The sequence below is a fragment of the Eptatretus burgeri genome, chromosome 2 (assembly GCF_056783735.1).
Source record: "Eptatretus burgeri isolate ZD-2024b chromosome 2, Ebu_testis_v1, whole genome shotgun sequence".
Classification (NCBI taxonomy): domain Eukaryota; kingdom Metazoa; phylum Chordata; class Myxini; order Myxiniformes; family Myxinidae; genus Eptatretus; species Eptatretus burgeri.
In genome coordinates this window covers 82,521,730-82,538,109 of record NC_140962.1, presented here as the reverse complement: position 1 = coordinate 82,538,109, position 16,380 = coordinate 82,521,730, and the positions used below count along the sequence as shown (strand labels likewise).

Genomic DNA, 16,380 nt, shown 5'->3' with positions numbered 1-16,380 from the left:
ACACTGCTACGATGGGAACCCAAGGAACCCCACTGGCACAGACACAGCCAGACATAGGGGATGGAGAAACACCCGAGGAGCCGGATACCCAGACCTCGTCAAACTCCTCGGCAACTGCTCCGGTTGGTAAATGCTTCTTTTGTGGGTACAAAAGGCATCCTCGTCAAAAATGTCCCGCCAGAGATGCCACATGCATGAATTGCGACAAGAAAGGGCATTATGGGAGAAGAAAGGAGAAATAAACCCACTTCTGCGGCTCTCTACTCGCAAAATAAATTGACTGCAGCCTCCCCGGGGAATCTATCCAAGGCTATCATCAACGTACGAATTAACGGGCATATGGCTGAGGCACTGATTGATACCGGTAGCTCTGAAAGTTTCGTCAACAGCTCGCTAGTGAAGGGCAGGAAATGGGTAATCCACCCGACTGACAATACGGTATGCATGGCCGCCACCTCACTACAATCCCGCGTACGAGGGTACTGCAATGTTGAATTGGACGTAAAAGGGTACACGCATCGGGATGTAAAGGTGCTGGTGCTTCGTGATTTGTGCGCAGACGTAATTCTGGGTCATAATGTCCTCAAGCAGCACACGAGCGTCGAAATACCCTTTGGAGGAAGCAAGCCTCGTCTAATTTTAAATGCGTTGACCACCGCGGAGGTGACGTCCGCGCAGCTGTTCGGTAACTTGTCGCCGGTCTGCAAACCGATAGCGATCAAATCGCGGCGATATACCACTGCTGACATGAATTTCATCACTTCGGAAACCAAGCGATTACTGGAGGGAATTATAGAACCGAGCGATTCGCCATGGCGCGCACAGGTGTTAGTAACCAGCAGTCAGAACCATAAGAAACGGATGGTTGTCGATTATTCCCAAACGGTCAATCGCTTCACCCAACTCGACGCCTACCCCCTGCCGCGCATAGATGAGATGGTCGAACGCGTGGCCAATTATAAGGTATTCAGTACCATCGACTTGCGAAGCGCCTATCATCAAATTCCCATCCGAGGAGGAAGACAAACCTTACACTGCATTCCAGGCAGGGCGGCGCCTCTACCAGTTCAGAAGGATACCATTCGGTGTCACGAATGGAGTAGCTTGCTTCCAACGGGTTATGGACGACATCATCTCAGATGAAAACCTCGAAGACACTTTTGTTTACGTGGATAATGTCACAGTGTGCGGTAGGGATTAGAGGGAACATGATAGGAATCTGGACAGATTCTTGAGCATTGCTAGAAAATATAATCTGACTCTCAACTACGAGAAATGCGTATTCTCGGCAAGGTCAATTGACCTTCTCGGCTACACAATAGCCGACGGCACAATTAAGCCTGATCCTGAGCGATTGCGCCCGCTCCGTGAGCTTCCACCACCTCAGGACTTGCAAACAATGCGCCGGGTGATCGGGATGTTCGCTTACTATGCAAGATGGATTTCGCAATACTCCGAGAAAATACATCCCCTAGTGCATTGCAAAAACTTTCCACCAGATGCCGCTGTCGTAAGAGCTTTCCACAATCTCAAGGATGATATCAGTAAGTCCGTGGTTTTATCGATCGACAGCTCGGTGCCCTTCGTGGTGGAGACCGGCGCTTCAAATCACGCCATAGCTGCTACACTTAATCAGTCTGGGCGGCCGGTCGCGTTCTTCTCGAGAACTCTCTCTAGAAGCGAGCAGAGACACTCAGCGATAGAGAAGGAAGCGTACGCCATCGTTGAAGCGCTGCGGAAATGGAGACATTATTTACTGGGAAACCATTTCACGCTCGTTACGGACCAACGATCCGTGGCTTTCATGTTTGATGGGAAAAATAACGGGAAAATTAAGAATGAAAAAATTATGAGATGGCGGATAGACCTAGCTTGCTACAGATACGACATTGTTTACCGGCCTTCGGGAAAGAAAACCCTGCTGCAGATACCTTCTCCCGGGTCTACAGTTCGGCAACAATCAGTCAGGCTTTGCAAGACCTCCATGTGTCTCTGTGCCACCCAGGGGTAACCAGGATGGCACATTTAAATCTTATAGACAAAATCTTCCCTATTCTGTTGAAGATATTAAACAAATGAATGCTTCATGCCCTGTTTGTGCTGAACTAAAACCCAGATTCTATGGCGCGGCATCTGGCAGACTGATCAAGGCTACTTCCCCTTCGAGAGACTAAACATCGACTTCAAAGGGCCCTACCGGCCCGAAACAGACAACAGATACATATTCACCGTTGTTGATGAATATTCAAGGTTCCCTTTCGCATTTCCGTGCTCGGATATGACCTCGGGCACTGTCGTAAAATGTCTCTCTGACCTCTTCGCTATGTTTGGGAGACCTTCGTACATACATTCAGACAGAGGGCCGTGTTTCATGTCGGCCGGGCTAAAACAATTCCTATTAGAGCACGGCATAGCAACTAGTCGAACGACGGGTTACAACCCACAGGGAAACGGGCAGGTGGAACGGTATAATGGAGTTATTTGGAAAGCCGTAACTCTGGCGCTGAAATCGAGAGGACTGGGCCCCGAGCGATGGGAGGTTACTCTTCCCGACGCTCTGAATTCCATACGCTCTTTGCTCTGCACGTCCACAAATGCCACTCCTCACGAACGTATGTTTACTCACCAACGACGTTATGTTGACGGTCAAACGGTGCCCAACTGGCTGACCCACCCCGGTACAGTGTTCATGAAACGCCCGGTACGACAAAGCAAGTATGAACCGCTGGTGGAGGGGGTCGAACTCATTGACACTAATCCAGAGTATGCTCATGTCAGGCTCCCGGATGGCAGGGAGACCACTGTGTCGGTTCGCCATCTGGCTCCCTCAGGTACTCCTCCCGCCGGTACACCACCTTCTGGCACTCCTCCTTCTGACATTTCCCCGCCAGGAACTCCGCCAGGCGACGAGGGCTGCCGCGTTCCACCCGAGAGCGATCGAGGAGTCATCCCCGGCACAAGTCGAGGCTCACCAAGAGGATCGGGAGTCTCCCTCAAGTGAAACTGCCGTTTACTCCCGGAGAGGTCGACAAATAAGGCCCCCTCGACGACTCAATCTGTAAAGGGGATTATCGGCATTCTCGCTGCTCATGCTCCTATATGCCCATTATATCATATATCGATGCTCATTTCCATGCTCCTACAACTCAAAATAATCACTGCTTGGCATGTATGCTTCTGTAGATCTATTAGTCCGCGTTGCTTGAAATGTATACTCCTCTAGTGCTTAAGCAATCATGGTGTGGAAGATGGGCCCCTAGTTACATTTTAAAGGTGGGGAGAATGTGGTGAATTAACGTGAATTGAGGGACATGACGCGGGATCACATGTTGTGCGTCTCGCGTATAAGGGGAGGTCTCTGCGGCACGAGTGGTTGTCCCCGGGGCATTGCTATTGACATCGGCTGTCCACTTGATGCTCGTTAACTGAAGGTGCTCATTGACTGGTGAGAATGGAGATTATATCGAACTCCGTGCTTACGCGGATTGTCTGCCATGGTTAACTGCACATGTATACGTTACTGCTTATGTACTCCTAGCTGAACCTGTATTCCCCGGTGTGCCCACAGAAGCGGCTCCAATCAAATGGAATAAAGCCTAAACTCTGAAGGTTCATCTCTCGCTCTCATTTCAGGCATAAGATTAAAAAAAGAAAAATATAAAATGAATTTCTTTTTTTTCAAATTTCAAGGGACTCATGTTTGCATGGTGACACATTCAATTGCATGTGCAGCAACCCCTAAAATATTTTTTTTCGGGTGTATATATATATATATATATATATATATATATATATATATATATATATATATATATATATATATATATATATATATATATATATATATATATATATATATATATATATATATATATATATATATATATATATATATATATTTCAGGTATATGAGCCTGGTGTTGGCGCAGTGGTTAGGGCAGCGGCTTGGGATCCAAGAGGTCCTGAGTTCAAGCCCCGTTGAGCCACCGAATTAATACACCAGGGGGTTGACTCAGCCTGTCATCCTTCCGAGGTCGGCGAAATGAGTACCAGTGTACTGGGCCGGTGTATACCCCGGTTAAAATAGGTGTACCATATCCCTGTGTCGTAAGAGGCGACCAGGGTTGCGTCAGGAAGGGCATCCGGCATAAAACATGTGCCAAATCACTATGCGGATCATAATGGATGATCCGCTGTGGCGACCCCTAACGGGAGCAGCCGAAAGAAGAAGAAGAAGATATATATATATATATATATATATATATATATATATATATATATATATATATATATATATATATATATATATATATATATATATATATATTTCTCATAAACATCAACCTAAATTCGGGTTAGCCCCTTGAAATTTCGGAAAAAAAATAAAATAAGGACAGCGCTAATATATATATATATATATATATATATATATATATATATATATATATATATATATATATATATATATACATATATATACATATATATACATATATATACACACACACACAAGATATGCAATCAATTTATTTCACGTCTTAAAACCTCTATTTACCCCACACGCAAATGACAAATCGCGTTTAAGTAATTGGTTCACCCGTCTCTTTCTGCATGTCTACAGACATCAATCTATGAGCGAGGAACTACTTAATTTTAAAATTTTGAACACTGCAGAACATGAATCAGAACATGGACCTGCAGTTTAGCAGTACTTTGACTCTGAATTTTGCAAAATGTAAGAAATCTCGTCCTGAGTGAACAGCGCAGCGGTAAGGTAATGTTTTCAGTCTGCCTGCCTGGCAGTCAAACAAAATTGAAAATCATTCCATAAAGGAAACTTAGTGTTTTTCGGGATGTCATCAAGGACACAAACAACAGACATGGATAACTAATTTAACGCATCAGATAAGGTGGTGTAAAAGACAGCGCATTAGCGGCAGTAAACTTCCCCAAAAAAGCTTTATTTTTCTTACAGCCTTTAAAATCTTTATTTTATTCCATAAAATGAAGAAGATGGAGGGGAGGAGAGGAGAGAAGAGGCAAGGAGGGGAAAGAGAGGAGGCAGGGAGGGGAAAGAGATGAGGCAGGGAGGGGGAAAGAGAGGAGGCAGGGAGGGGAAAGAGAGAGAGAGGAGGCAGGGAGGGGAGAGGATGGAGGGAAGGGAGGGGAGAAGAGAGGATGGAGGGAGAGGAGAGGACAAAAGGTTATGGACGAGTTATAACAAAACGAGATGGACGAATTGATTCGGTGACAAGAACAAGCCGATTCGATTTTGGTTAAAGCCCGGATCCACATCCGGCCAACAGTGTGGTACAAAATGTCAACTGTTCAGCCTGGTTGAGGTATGCACTCTGAGTGCTGGTCTAGTTTGTAGATGTCTTTAGCCACATTCGTATTTCTATTGAAGTGTTTTTCCACAAAAAGGAGCCATATACTTTGTACAAATGGTCAAATTATTCTTATCCCCATATTCATTCACCATCCATCCATTAGGACCATACTCTGTGCAGAGCGTTGGTGCCACCGAAGCAGTCTCCTTGGCTATTGGGAACAATCCTGGACGGGTCGCCACTCCGACACAGGATACCAGCATGCTGGCACTCATTTTGCCGACCTCGGAAGGATGACAGGCAGAGTCAACCCCACCTGGTGTTAATTCAACAGCTGAGCGGGATTTGAACTCAGGACCCTAGGATCCCAAGCCCACTACCTTAACCATTAATCCAACACCAGGCATATTCATTCACCCTTTTACATCATCTTCCATTCCACTGCCAACATGCAAATTCGGATGTCCAACTTCTCTTAACCTACTTTCCCTTTTCTCCTTCCCACTCCCCTACACCCTACAATTTTATGACAACTGTTATGGATGAGCATGAAATTTTTGATGATGGTTAGTGTTACTCTCATACCCAGAGGGGTATAAGAGCACCCACTACTGGTAACTAACTTTTGCATAGCTGAGGATTTACTGTGAACAAGTTGATATTCCATTACAGGGTACTCCTAAAGCTACCCTCAAACAAAGCAGGAATTTAGAATTTGGCCAGGGTATGGAAACAAGATGAACAACTCTTTCAAAAGGTCGTGTGGAACCTAAAATGCCCATGGATAAGAAAAATCTAGCACAAACTAGAACGGCACTCAATAGAGCGCATCCCTCTTCTCGGCTGAACACTTTATGTTTTGTATCCCACTGATAGACCGGATCTGCATCCGGACCTTAACCAAAATCTAATTGGCTTGTTGGCGTCACCTAACCAACTCCTCCACCTCGTTTTGTGATAATCCATCCACAACTTTTTGAAATATCGTGCTAAACATCGTTTTTGGCCCCGTCTCTCAATAGTGAAGAATCGCTAAAGAAAATCTTTTTAATTTCTCGTATCGAGATTCAGATCTTCACCAAAATCGAATCAACTCATCCTTGTCACACACCCAACCTGTCCACCAAGTTTATTCCAAAACTGTCCACAACTTTTTGAGATATCCTGCTCACAGACAAACAGACAGGAGTGAAAACATAATCTCCGTTCACCTTCAGCAGCAGAGAGGTAATTACAGGTGCCTTAACATCCCTTCCAAAAGATGGTGAACTCATTGATGTTCTCATGAACTCAATCATTCACCAATGATGCCAATAAGGAGGAGGAGAGAGGAGATTGGGACCATACTCTGCACAGAGCGTTGGTGCTGCGAAAGCAGTCTCCTTGGTTATTGGGCACAATCCTGGATGGGTCGCCACTCCGACACAGTATACCAGCATGCTGGCACTCATTTTGCCGACCTCGGAAGGATGACAGGCCGAGTTAACCCCACCTAGTATTAATTCAACATCTGAGCGGGATTTGAACTCAGGACCCTCAGATCCAAAACCCGCCACCCTAACCATTAAACCAACACCAGGCATATGCCAATAAGGGAGAGCACTTTATCAGTTCAGGGAAGCAATACATTCAAGACTGGACAATGTAAAGTCAAGTACGCTACCTCTGTGAAATCTTAAGCTAGTCCTTAAATTGATAGTAAAGACGTGTGATTTCACCATTGTGTACTCCTTTAGTCTAATGTCTCTGCACAGTCAAGGTTTCCATCTAATTAACCGACGAGGCATATTCGACCTTCTCAAATAAAGCTTTCTCCATGCAATTCCTCTTTTTGACAATGTTTAGAAGTTATTTCACTGCGTATGCAAATCTCCAAAGTGTGTACCAGGAGTGTCAATGATGTTGATTGCAGTTTGACCCCATGCAACGTGAGTGGCTGCCGATTGAATGGTGATCCCTCTCTGCCGCTCGAGCTCCATAGAATCCATAACTGCACCGATACCATCCTTTCCTTTCACCTGCAGGGAAACATTGTGTGCGAAGCATTGATGTAGGTGAAAAAGGTAAGGCGTAGGACCGATACAAAGTGAAGTACGTTCAGACAAACCTCGTGCATCTTGTTTATTCGTCCTGTATAAAATAGAATTCGTTCCGTCAGCGTCGTTTTGCCTGAATCGATGTGGGCGGAGATTCCCAAATTTCGGATCCTCTCATTGGGAATGATGTCTGCGGTTTCTCCAACACCTTGCTTTTGTGACCGACTTCCAGTTGTGGCAATTGTACGCTGCAGAGGGTTATACGGGCAGACAAAATGTTATTACTCACGAGATATTATTATGCACATTACATTTACTGTCTCAGACAATGACAGTGATGATTAACCTGAAGAAAGAATCCCGACAGCTTGCCATACCATGAAAAGGAAAAACTCGCACTCTGCACATACACACACTGGGCCGATTACTCTCATATAGATCGACTTGACCGATTAAATGCATGGCTCCCCATAAAATGTGTACGCCTACTATGAAGGAAACTACTCTGTGTACGGCTTTTGCAGACACAGTTTTCAAGTAAGTTATCATACGAGATGAATAAAAATCGAACTTACCTTTTTGTCCATTTGGGGAGTGGAGGAAGTGGGCAGACAAGTTGGGTGGACTACTCATTGATAATCAAGGCATGAAAATAGTACGATTCTCCCATGCCAATGCTCCGAGGGACTGAGAGGCTGAAGCATGTCATAGAAAAAGCTTATTATGTTTCCATATCCATAATTACCTCCACCACTGAAGGTGGACAGGTGTTATGTTTTCACCCCTGTCTGTCTGTCTTTGCTCAGATAATAATTATTGATAGGGTTTGCCACCATCTGCTTGAGCACCAACGTCCAGAGCAGTCAGGCTTTACACCAAAGAGGTCAATGATTGACCGTATCCTTGCTCTTCGGGTCCTCACCTAATAGGTCATGTGGAGGTGGGTCGGTTCGTTCAGTTTTGTTGTGCAGATCACCAATCTAAACGAAATTCACCCTGTACATTAATGAGAACACACCATTGAAATTCCTACTTGTTTCCATATGTACAAGTTGACACACCGACAGTTATTACCATTTGAAATTACCGCCGTGAAGTGGGCGTGGCGTGCTTGTAATCGCGGAGGAAACGACCAGGAAACAACAAATGAAGATGGCGGCGCCCATGGTTGTCGTGTGACTTCGAGTGATTTTTGGTCTTTTAACAACCAAATATGAGTTGTTTCATACACTTGGGCGGGGAGGAAGATGAGAAAGTGACGCAATTCACGGATAAGAGCTGGCGTAAGGTATGTGAGTGTGCGAAGGCTTGGTGCGACGCCACAGATAGTGAAACTAACAACAAATGCAGTTTTCTGACTGATCAAATAATGAAACTGCTGCCAATGACTGATCCTCCTGCGGATGCCGGCCGTCACCGGTTCTGCTATGCGTCGTTTTGTAACAAGGATCATATAAAACGCGCTGAACCCAGGAAAATGAAATCAGAAGCCAGCACTACAGCAGTTTCTGCTGGAGCCAGTGAGGTGATGGGCGGACTAGAAGAAGAGGGGCACTCATACCACAAAATACGTAGAACATCCCTCAGAACCTCTGTAGAAAGGGTGGCTGGCAAATCAGCTGGTGTACTGCCAAGAGTTTGTGTGATATGCCAGGAAAAAGACAAATTCATCCGAGTCAAAGGAAAATCTCAACGTGATCAGTCGTCCCTGGCAGAAACACAGGATGGAGGAAAGCTGAGGGAAACTGCTGAGCAGAGGAGAGATAAACGTGATGTGAGAATAATGACAACTCTAAAAGATAAAGACTGTGTGGCGCTGGCAGTTTGTTATCACCGTAAATGTTATTACGAGTATGTGAATGACACATACCACAAACAGAGTCAAAGTAAACTCCAAACTCAGAAAGTGAACTATGACTCAACATTTGACATTTTCTGTGATAAAGTAATCCAGGTAAGACTCATTTATGGAAAGCAATCTATACATATGAAGAAGTAGTGTGAGACGTTCAATGATCTACTCAGAGTATGCGAAGGTCAGGATAAAGCCAACTACCAGGCAACAAGACTGAAGAAAAGACTGCAGGAACGGTACCCAGACATGATTTTCTATCGCCCACTAAAAATGTCTGAGAGCGAAGTGGTGTACATAAAAGGACATTGATATTGGTTCCATTGCTCAGGCTGCTGTTGTAGACAGTCACTCTACAACAGAAACAGAGTCAACTACAGAGGAGGAAGCCAGCCAGGGTCCACAGCAGGGTGACTCAGGCCTCAATTTACATGTTCTATACTCGGGAGCACTCATGGCGAGGGATGACCTGTACAAACACCAAAGTGTGGACATTACATGGCCACCACTTGCTCCTGACTTTGACATTTCAAATGCTGAAAGAGCCGTCCATGTTGCATTGTACAACCTTGTTGCATGGATTGTGGGCCTGTCAGACGAGCCAACCCTGGATAAATTTGTGGAACTCCCACGGCATATTCATCTGAAAATGCTCTCTGTTCTTCAAGATGTTGTTTCTATAGCGTCAAGGGGTCAGACGTTTACTCCGAAGTCCTATGCATTGGGCCTGACTGTGAGGCATTGGACTGGTTCAACTCGACTGTTAGGACTGCTCAACAAGCTTGGGCATTCTGTCTCGGTCAGTACAACACAGGCGTTGGAAACTGCTTTGGCGCTGTTGCAGATTGATCAGGAGGGAAAACTGCCCTCAAACTGCCTCAGAAATGTACCGACAATATTTGTGTACGATAACATCGATTTCAGTGAGGAGACCCTCACCGGTCATGGGACCACTCACCACACAAATGGATTGATGATACAAGACACACCCTCTGAGCCAATTCAGCACGCCCGTCCAGTGACTCCAATTAGCCGTCGTCAGCGGTCATTAGTTGGTAACACGCCACCCATTCTCAAGTATGGTGGCGGGAAAAGGCAAGGGACTACAGCCTTTTACAGTTGTGACATTGACAGTCCATCACAAGAGGACAGGCTATCGCTGGATGTGCTCTGTTACACAATGAAAACGGTCTGGAAAACAGACGGGCGGTTGCCGACATGGACCGGGTACAACACCCTCCTTCGTCGGGATGAAGAGTTGACCAAGTCAGCCATCATCTACCTTCCCGTGATCGAGGCATCACCCACGGAACTGGACACCGTTTACACGGTCCTACGCAAAAGCATCGATATGGCTGATAAACTGGAACGTGAAGAAGTAGTTCTAGTCTTCGACCTTGCGATCTAGAGGAAGGCGCAGGAGATTCGTTGGTTGCACCCGGAGTTGACAGAAAGGTTGGTAATTCGTCTCGGCGAATTCCACAAACTCATGAGCTTCTTCGGCGTGATCGGAAAAAGATTCAGAGACACAGGTCTGCTAGACCTCATAATAGAATCTGGTATTGTCGCTCAGCGTTCTGCAAATTCAGTAATAAACGGCCACCACTATAACAGGAGTCTGCGCTGTCACAAGCTCGTCTACGAAGTGCTAGGAAGACTATGCTTCCAGGCCTTCACGGACTCCCTCGCAGAGGAGACGTGTGTGCGATTCGAGAGGTGTATAGAGCGTCTCCAGGAAACGTTTCCGCCTCCGTTGTTCGAAGTTAGTCATCGGAAGAGGTCCCGGAAATGTTCACACGCTACAGCGAGCAAAACATTGACATTCTGGTGCTCCTACTTGTAAATGGTGGAGCTAGCACTAGAGCTTATAGGGGCAACTCGTACTTCGAACTGGCCGAAACACCTTGCGATCACGAGAGCGTCAATGCCCTGGTACTTTGCATACGATCACCTTAACTATGCAAGGTACTTACCCGTTTACTGGCTGGAAATGGCCGGGCAAGAGCACTCCCACCCAGACACCTATCAAGCGTACATGGACGGCAAATGGACTGCCCAACGGCATACTCGTTATGGATTTAGTAGTGTTGCGTGCGATCAGATCATAGAGCAGACTTTAAATAGGGACAGCAAGACCAGTGGAGGCATCATTGGTTACACTCAGAAAAGCACAGCTGTGAAGAAGTGGATCCTGTCCCAACCAGCACGTGCGGAAATCGCAAGGAAATGTGAGTCCATGGCGGGTATCCACGACGAGCCCAGAACAAGAAAGGATTTGGATGTGTCGAGCTCGAAGAAGAACAAAGCAGTGGTGGTACAAGTGATGGACACAGTACTTCAAATGATTAACCCTTTCTCTGGCGCTCACCTTGAACTCGTCAATATTAGTTCAGGTGTCATCGCACCGCCAGCCACTTCCGCGGACTTGATGAACGCGTATGTCAAGGGAGAGAATGCTGTCGTGCAATTCATGCGTGATCGGCTTCTCTCGGGTGAGGTCCCATTCTTCAGTGCGATTTCAAAGGCCAAATTGGCAACTTTCTCGAAGGCGCGAGGCAAGTCGGCGACTCTCCACCAGCAGACGCCGAAGGTTGAAATTGCGAATGAACGTCGTCTTTTCACACGACTGCTGTTGATTGGAGAGAAAAGCAATGTAACACTCCATGATCTGCTCGCATACCCACTGGCGAACATATCTTTCCCGCTGGCATCCGGTGATGGTTCGATTGCTAAGACGGACAAAGCCAAACTCCGCAACCATATCCTGAAACTGTGGCCCGATTGCCGTGTGGACACTCGGCCTATCCAACGTGCAACGATTGTGGATGGAATGGCCGTTATTCAGGCGATAAAGGCTGGTTCACTGCATATTACTTTCGGCAAACTGGAAGAGATGGTGCTGAACATTGTAGTGGCCAAAGCATGACATAACCAATCTTCGACACTGGACGTGGTGTTTGATACTTACCCAAGTATCAGCATCAAGTGCCTGGAGCATGCCAGACGAGCGGGCAGGGTGGGCGATCTTCAGGTGCGAACCATCTACGGACGTGATCAAGCCCTTCCAAAGACAGTGGGCCAATTATCTCCTGAGCGGAGCCAAAAGGAGGCGTTGATAGAGTTCATCGTCGAATCGTGGACAAGAAACATCTCTCCATCAAAACTGGGCGACATGCTATTGTACGTCAGTCATGCCGGAAAATGTGAGAAAAATTGAGGCGTCGAATTGTGTCATGACTGTGTCGTCAGTACCTGAACTTGAATGTGACCATGAGGAAGATGACACGAAGCTCCTGCTACATGCCGCTCACGCGGGACAGAATGAAGAGTCGGTGCGCATAGAGAGTTTAGACACGGATGTGGTTGTGTTGGCGTTGGCTCACTCGAAGTCGATTCGAGCACGAAATTTCCATCTGGTCACAGGAAGTCCCAGGGACATTATCGTCGTTGACATTAGGAAGTTGAGTAATGCCTTGGAAAGTTCTGTCTGCGATGCATTGATAGGTTTGCACAATTTCACGGGAAGTGATACCACCAGTGCATTCCACGGTAAGGGCAAAACAAGGCCATTTGACTTGATGATGAAGGGTCCCCATCTCATCACCTGTTTCGGTAGCATTGGTCGAGAATTCACGCTAGATCAGAATATCATTCACGACCTGGAACAATTTGTCTGTGCCATGTACAATCAGCTGACCATGAAGAGTGTGGATGAGGCTCGCGTCAAGCAATTCTGCAGCCAGTCGCTGGGAGAACAGAAGTTGCCGCCTACAAGCGACGCTCTGATGCTGCATTGCAAAAGAGTTAACTATCAGTCTGCGATCTCAGTCTGTGACTGAGAGGTTTATAGAAGCCCCTTCTCCTACATTTCACGGATGGGTGGAACGCAACGGAGCACTGACTGTTCACTGGCTGAGCAAACCACAAGCGCCGAAGGAACTGGTAGAGGCGACGAAATGTAATTGCAAGAAGATGAAATGCGAGACCAACCAGTGTTCTTGCCGGTCAAAAGGACTGTCCTGCACAGAGTGCTGTGGGTGTCAAAACTGCGCCAACGATGAACAGACCAGTGCAGAAATGAAACTTATGGATGATGAAAGCGGAACTGACAATGATTCCGACGACGAACTGTAAATGCAGGTGTCACACTGCTTTTGCTGTGGTGATCTACTACACAGTAGTATTCAGGTTGATTAGCATGTGATAGTGAACTTGAGTTTTGTAATAGCAGCAGTCAAGAGCCTAGTTCAGCAACCGCTTCAGAGCAAGAAATACTGGAGTTCTAAGACAGTAATCCTCTTGTGGCAGTTCTACTTTTCATCAGGCTGAGTCGCGCAGTCTCTTTGTCTTTGATTTAATCCGTAATAGCCAATGTAACTGTCTTTAATAGTCAACGTAACTACCTTTAATGGCCACTGTGGCTGCCTTTTAAGCAAAAAGTTGCCTTGGTCAACTCGAAGGCCTGTCTGGTCGGTCCAGACGTTTTCGGCCAGTAAAAATATGCAACTGCTTCGGTTTACGACCTTTAATTATAAACATCTTTAATAACAGTGAATAGGGTTTTCTTTGATAATATATAACTCTGTATAAACATATTGTATCATTTTAAGACCTCACAAGAGTTTTCTTTGACGTAGGTATCAGTCTTACCTTGATTCTTCATTTCTGTGTCAAAATCGTGCTTTAATGTTCGGTGCATCTTTAATTGCCAAGCTGACCAATTGTGTCACATCCTCGACGTGGAAACAAGTGGATTTGGACTCAGCATCTAAAATTCTTTAAGTATGCCAAATTTCATCCAGATTGGTGATCTGCACAACGAAAATCATTTTCTGAAGGTAATAGCGAGTACCTCCACATGGTCTATAACGCAGACGAGAGTTTCGGCAAGGGCTGCTTGCAGCCTTTGTTGATCTCTGTAAAGTGTTTGATTCAGTGAATTGGGCTGCCCTCTGGAGGATTCTTGGTCTTCGTGGGGTGCCACCAAAACTGATCGATCTGATGTCTGAACTCTACTCTGGTGCTGAGAGTGCTGTGAGATGTGGTGATACCATCTCTGACATATTTCCAGTTGTTACTGACGTTCACCAGGAGTGTGTACTGGCCCTACACTTTTCAGCACTTGTATGGACTGGATTTTAGGGAGTATGTGAGAGATCAAGCTGTGGTGCATCATTTGGGAATGTCAAGATCTCTGAAGTTGATTTCGCAGATGATGCAGTCATTTTTGCAGAGACTCCAGATATCCTTTTGGGGGCCCTCGAGGTGCTGAATGAGGAGTCGGAGCCTCTGGGATTCGGGTTTCCTGGGTCAAAACTAAGATCCAGGCTTTCGGTGACATATTGGATGCTGCTGTCCTGTCTGTGTGTTTGTGATGAGGATGTTGAGGTCGTGGAGAGATTCACTTACCTTGGCAGTGATATTCATGTCTCTGCTGACTGTGAGTCAGAGGTCAATAGACATCTGGGTTGAGCCTGGAGAATCATGGATTCACTGTATCATGGGGTGTGGCGCTGCCGGTACCTGTGCGGGAGGTCGAAAGTCCGAGTCTTCAGGTCCTTGGTGCTTCCAGTCTTGCTCTATGGATGCGAGACTTGGACTCTGACCAAGGATCTGAGACGGAGACTTCATTCCTTTGGTATCAGCACTCTTCAAAGAATCCTTGGCTATCGCTGGTCAGACTTTGTTTCCAACGAGCTGTTACTGAGAGAGACTCAAATGAGATTTGTTACCTGCATAGTCGATAAGCATCAGCTGTGGCTGTATGGACATGTGGCTCATTTTCCTGATGCTGATCTTGCTCACTAGATTCTCTCAGCGAGGGAGCCTCGTGAGTGAAGGGGGCCAATGGGCCAACCACGTGCCTCATAGTTGCAGCAGGTTGATCAGCATCTCAAGGAGATGGGGATGGGCCAGGCATCTGCCTGGGGGATCGCGAGACGGAGGCCCCTGGAGTACTGGCGGAAAGTGGACACAGCGACGCGCTCCTCTGGCACATGCTCCCATACCTGACCTGTTTGTCTGTCGTTTTTGCCTGTGAGCAGAATATCTCAAAAAGTTATGGATGGATTTGGATGAAATCTGGTGGACATATTAGGTGTGACAAGGACTAATTGATAAGATTTTAGTGAAGATCAGGATCTGTAATTGAGAGATAGGGCCAAAAACAATATATAGAACGATATTTCAAAAAGTTGTGGATGGATTTTGACAAAACTAGGTGGATGAGTTGGTTAGGTAACAAGAACAAGTGGAGTAGATTTTGGTCCAGATCCGGCCTGTCAGTGGATACAAAATGTAAACTGTTCAACATGCTGGAGGATTGCGCTCTACCGGGGGTCGTTCTATTTACCTCCGCCACCGATGATGGATGGAGGTTGTGTTTTCACCCGTCTGCTGTGCGTTTGTTTGTGAACAGTATATCTCAAAAAGTTTTTGACTGATTCTGAACAAACTTGGTGGGCAGTTTGGGAGTGTAACACAGAAGAAGTGATTTGATTTTGGTGAAGATCTGAATCTGGACCTGGATCTAAGTGATTCTTCACCATTGAGTGATGGGGCTAAAATGATATATCGCATGATATCTCAAAAAAGTTATGGACGGATTCTGACGAAACTTGGTGGATGTGAGTTGGTTAGGTGAGAAGAACAAGTCGATTAAATTTTAGTTCAGTTCCAAATCCAGATCCGGCCCATCAACGGAATACGAAACGTAAACTAATCAGTCTGTTGGGGGTACGCGCTCTCCCGAGTGCCCTTCCAGTTTCCTATGGTTTGGTGGATTCGAGTGGAAGGAAACTTGCCATTTCACGAAGCCGACAGGATGTTGTAGAGGTGGCGCCATAGTCCAATTCTAATTTGATTCGTGACCCAACTATACACTGTCAGGTTGGTGCTCAAAAAGTGTGCCGTACCTCAGATATCCAGATGGTATAATGGTTGGAGTGTCCACTCTGAGTCTGGGAGATTGGCGGTTTGCTTCCGATCCTCGCCAAGTCATTCCAAAAACTTCCTTTCTTGCCGCTCAGTTTTAAAGGATGCAGCATGGACAAATCCTATTGGTTAGTATCTATATCAATAGGAGGACATTTCTCCATAGTTATGGGCTGAGCGTTGCGAGAAGAGCAACATTATAAAAGATGGCTTCACCAGTACCCAGAAT

The 16,380-nt window shown here is 46.1% G+C and overlaps 1 protein-coding gene across 2 annotated transcripts in view; it reads right to left on the bottom strand.

The window, feature by feature from the left end:
- Positions 1-16,380, bottom strand: part of GFM1 (G elongation factor mitochondrial 1) — a 56,470-nt gene that overhangs the window by 38,525 nt on the left and 1,565 nt on the right. Inside the window, exons 1-3 of one of the 2 annotated variants that reach the window (XM_085870060.1) lie at positions 16,133-16,154; positions 7,438-7,614; positions 7,216-7,348 (exon numbers count right to left, since the gene is read on the bottom strand). In XM_085870060.1, the coding sequence (XP_085726186.1) occupies positions 7,216-7,348; positions 7,438-7,446 (142 nt within the window). In that variant the 5' untranslated portion in view covers positions 7,447-7,614; positions 16,133-16,154. Of the gene's footprint in view, positions 1-7,215; positions 7,349-7,437; positions 7,615-16,132; positions 16,155-16,380 lie in introns of those variants that run through there. The other variant, XM_085870062.1, reaches the window with a different exon arrangement.